Source organism: Sorex fumeus, unplaced genomic scaffold (genome assembly GCF_029834395.1).
Source record: "Sorex fumeus unplaced genomic scaffold, SorFum_2.1 ptg000054l, whole genome shotgun sequence".
Lineage (NCBI taxonomy): Eukaryota > Metazoa > Chordata > Mammalia > Eulipotyphla > Soricidae > Sorex > Sorex fumeus.
The window spans coordinates 4417562-4420484 of NW_026606111.1; the positions used below are offsets into that span (position 1 = coordinate 4417562).

The 2923-nt window shown below is 37.7% G+C and overlaps 1 protein-coding gene across 1 annotated transcript; it reads left to right on the plus strand.

Moving 5' to 3' along the window:
• Nucleotides 1-1132: 1132 nt before the first annotated feature.
• Nucleotides 1133-2525, plus strand: HTR1E (5-hydroxytryptamine receptor 1E). Its single transcript, XM_056125258.1, has one exon. It carries the CDS (start codon nucleotides 1260-1262, stop codon nucleotides 2355-2357), a length of 1098 nt encoding a protein of 365 aa, XP_055981233.1. The 5' UTR covers nucleotides 1133-1259; the 3' UTR covers nucleotides 2358-2525.
• Nucleotides 2526-2923: the final 398 nt, after the last annotated feature.

The window sequence follows — 2923 nt, forward strand, 5'->3', positions numbered from 1 at the left end:
ATATGTGTCCTAGAACCATTCAAACACCAGCTTTTCTGAAAATATTCCCATAGAATCAGATCAGAGAATGTTATTGGAGTTTTATCGGCAACCATTTGACATGAATATTCTATTGTAGATTTTGCCTTGTTCTTATAAATATATATTTATATTTTACTTTGCTTTTTAAAACTTTATTACAGCTAGATATTCATTAAATGTCATTGACTGCCTCATTGACTATCCAGCTTAATCAGAACTATCCAGAAAACAGATAAATGATGATGATAGATAGGCAGACAGATGAGAAATCACAGCTGTTAACCAAAATTAACACTTAGTTTAATGTGATCTTTTTTAATGTGGTGACAATATTGTTTCACAGTTGATTCACTATTACTTTGAGAACAATTCTGCTGCTAACAAAATGGACATTCTATACTTTTTCTCTCTTTTGTCCAAAAGGGTAGAGTGAACTAAATAAATATTTATAAATAACTAGACAAAATTGTGCAATCCTGCAATTTTATATTAACATTGTTACACGAAATATTTATGAGGTTGAATATTTACGTGAACATTAAAAATCTGGTTTGAAGTCTGCTTATTATAAGCAATACAATGTTTTAAATGTAATGGTTCCAATAGGTTTTTAAAGTACAGAATTTCTAAATGCATAAGAAGCTTTTTGTATATACTTATAGCTCTGGATAAATATAAATAAGAAAATTATTTGTGATAAGATATACTAAATATTTGATAACTTTAGAAATATTTATTGAGGAACATTCTAAAGAGAAATTCACATCCAGAGATGTAAAAAATATACAAATATATATAATACTGGATCAGATAGTTACCTCAATAAGCTAAGCACATGATTTGCATGCTGACGACCTGGATTCTTAGCATCGGATGGTCCCAAGCACCACCAAGAACACACCAAACACAAAATTTGGAATAGCCCCTGAGCATCCCTGGGTGTGCCCCCCCTAAAAAATGTTGCAACTACCAGGATATTCTCACTCTTTTCTGGGAAAAAAAAAACATATGTAGCTTTTTTTATTCTCTAACTAATAGTATGCTATTTTTCAGGCACCTTCCCTTCGGAAGAAATGCTGCATAACTTCCCATCATCTACAAAAATGGAACACAAGAGACTAAGTAACTGAATAAATGGCAGACTCCTTGTAAATGAGAAATATACAAGTCTAAGTAATTTTCAGCCAAAAGAAGGTAACCAACAATATCTTTATAGTGTAGATTGGAAAGGGGTAAGCATGAACATCACTAACTGTACCACAGAAGCCAGTGTGGCTGTGAGACCCAAGACTGTCACTGAGAAGATGCTGGTTTCCATGACTTTGGTCATCATCACCACGCTGACCATGTTGTTGAACTTGGCTGTGATCATGGCCATCTGCACCACCAAGAAGCTCCACCAGCCTGCCAACTACCTGATCTGTTCTCTGGCTGTGACAGACCTCCTGGTGGCTGTGCTTGTCATGCCCTTGAGCATCATGTACATTGTGATGGACAGCTGGAATTTAGGATACTTCATCTGTGAAGTGTGGCTTAGTGTGGACATGACCTGTTGCACCTGTTCCATCCTCCATCTTTGCGTGATTGCCCTGGACAGATACTGGGCCATCACCAATGCTATTGAGTATGCCAGAAAAAGAACTGCCAAACGGGCTGGTCTGATGGTCCTTACTGTCTGGACCATCTCCATCTTCATATCCATGCCCCCTCTTTTCTGGAGGAGCCACCGTCAACTCAGCCCACCCCCGAGTCAGTGCACTATCCAGCATGACCACGTCATCTACACCATTTATTCCACTCTTGGGGCATTTTATATCCCCTTGACATTGATACTGATTCTCTATTACCGGATTTATCACGCAGCCAAGAGTCTTTACCAAAAAAGGGGATCGAGCCGGCACTTAAGCAACAGAAGCACAGATAGCCAAAATTCCTTCGCAAGTTGTAAACTTACACAGACTTTTTGTGTGTCTGACTTCTCCACCTCAGATCCTACTACAGAATTTGAGAAGATGCACACCTCCATCAGGATCCCTCCCTTTGACAATGATCTAGATCATCCAGGAGAGCGCCAGCAAATTTCTAGTACCAGGGAGCGCAAAGCAGCACGCATCCTAGGACTGATTTTGGGTGCATTCATTTTGTCATGGCTGCCATTTTTCATCAAAGAGTTGATTGTTGGCCTGAGTATCTATACCGTGTCCTCCGAAGTGGCTGATTTTTTGACATGGCTTGGCTATGTAAATTCTCTGATCAACCCTCTACTGTACACAAGTTTTAATGAAGACTTTAAGCTGGCTTTTAAAAAGCTCATCAGGTGCCGAGAACATACGTAGGTTGTCAAATTTTAAAAAGCATTACTTTGAAGAGTCTTGTGAATGGACACGGGTAAGGGGTGCCACTTATTAATTCCTGAACATGTTTCAGGAGAGTTTTTAAGTACTTGTGGTCTGTTTTTGCTTGTTTGTGTTCTTCTGTTTTATTGAAGCTTGTTATTAGGTGTGCTGTTTTCTATCTCTGGTCTTACTTGTAGCATATCGTTTCAAATAAACATCAGTACAAAACAGAAATTTCACAGAAGTAATAATAGGTGAAAAAGTAGAATTTTTTAGCCATTTCAGGCAATCCTGAAGTGTGCCAGAATAAATCTTCATTTGCATAGTATCATCACTTATAAATCAAATAGCTGATAACTTGAGTGGCATTAAATCCGAGGTTAAAGTCCATATGCATATAAATTCCAACGGGAACTGCATGGTCACATAAAGCATTAAAAATAATGTCATTTACTGCTTGCCGACCAAAGCTAGAGTCATTTACTGTGACTAGATAGCTCATTCCTTTCAAGCATAAATAGTACAGCTGGCATGTTATTTTTAGTTCATGATCAAATAACTTTCCT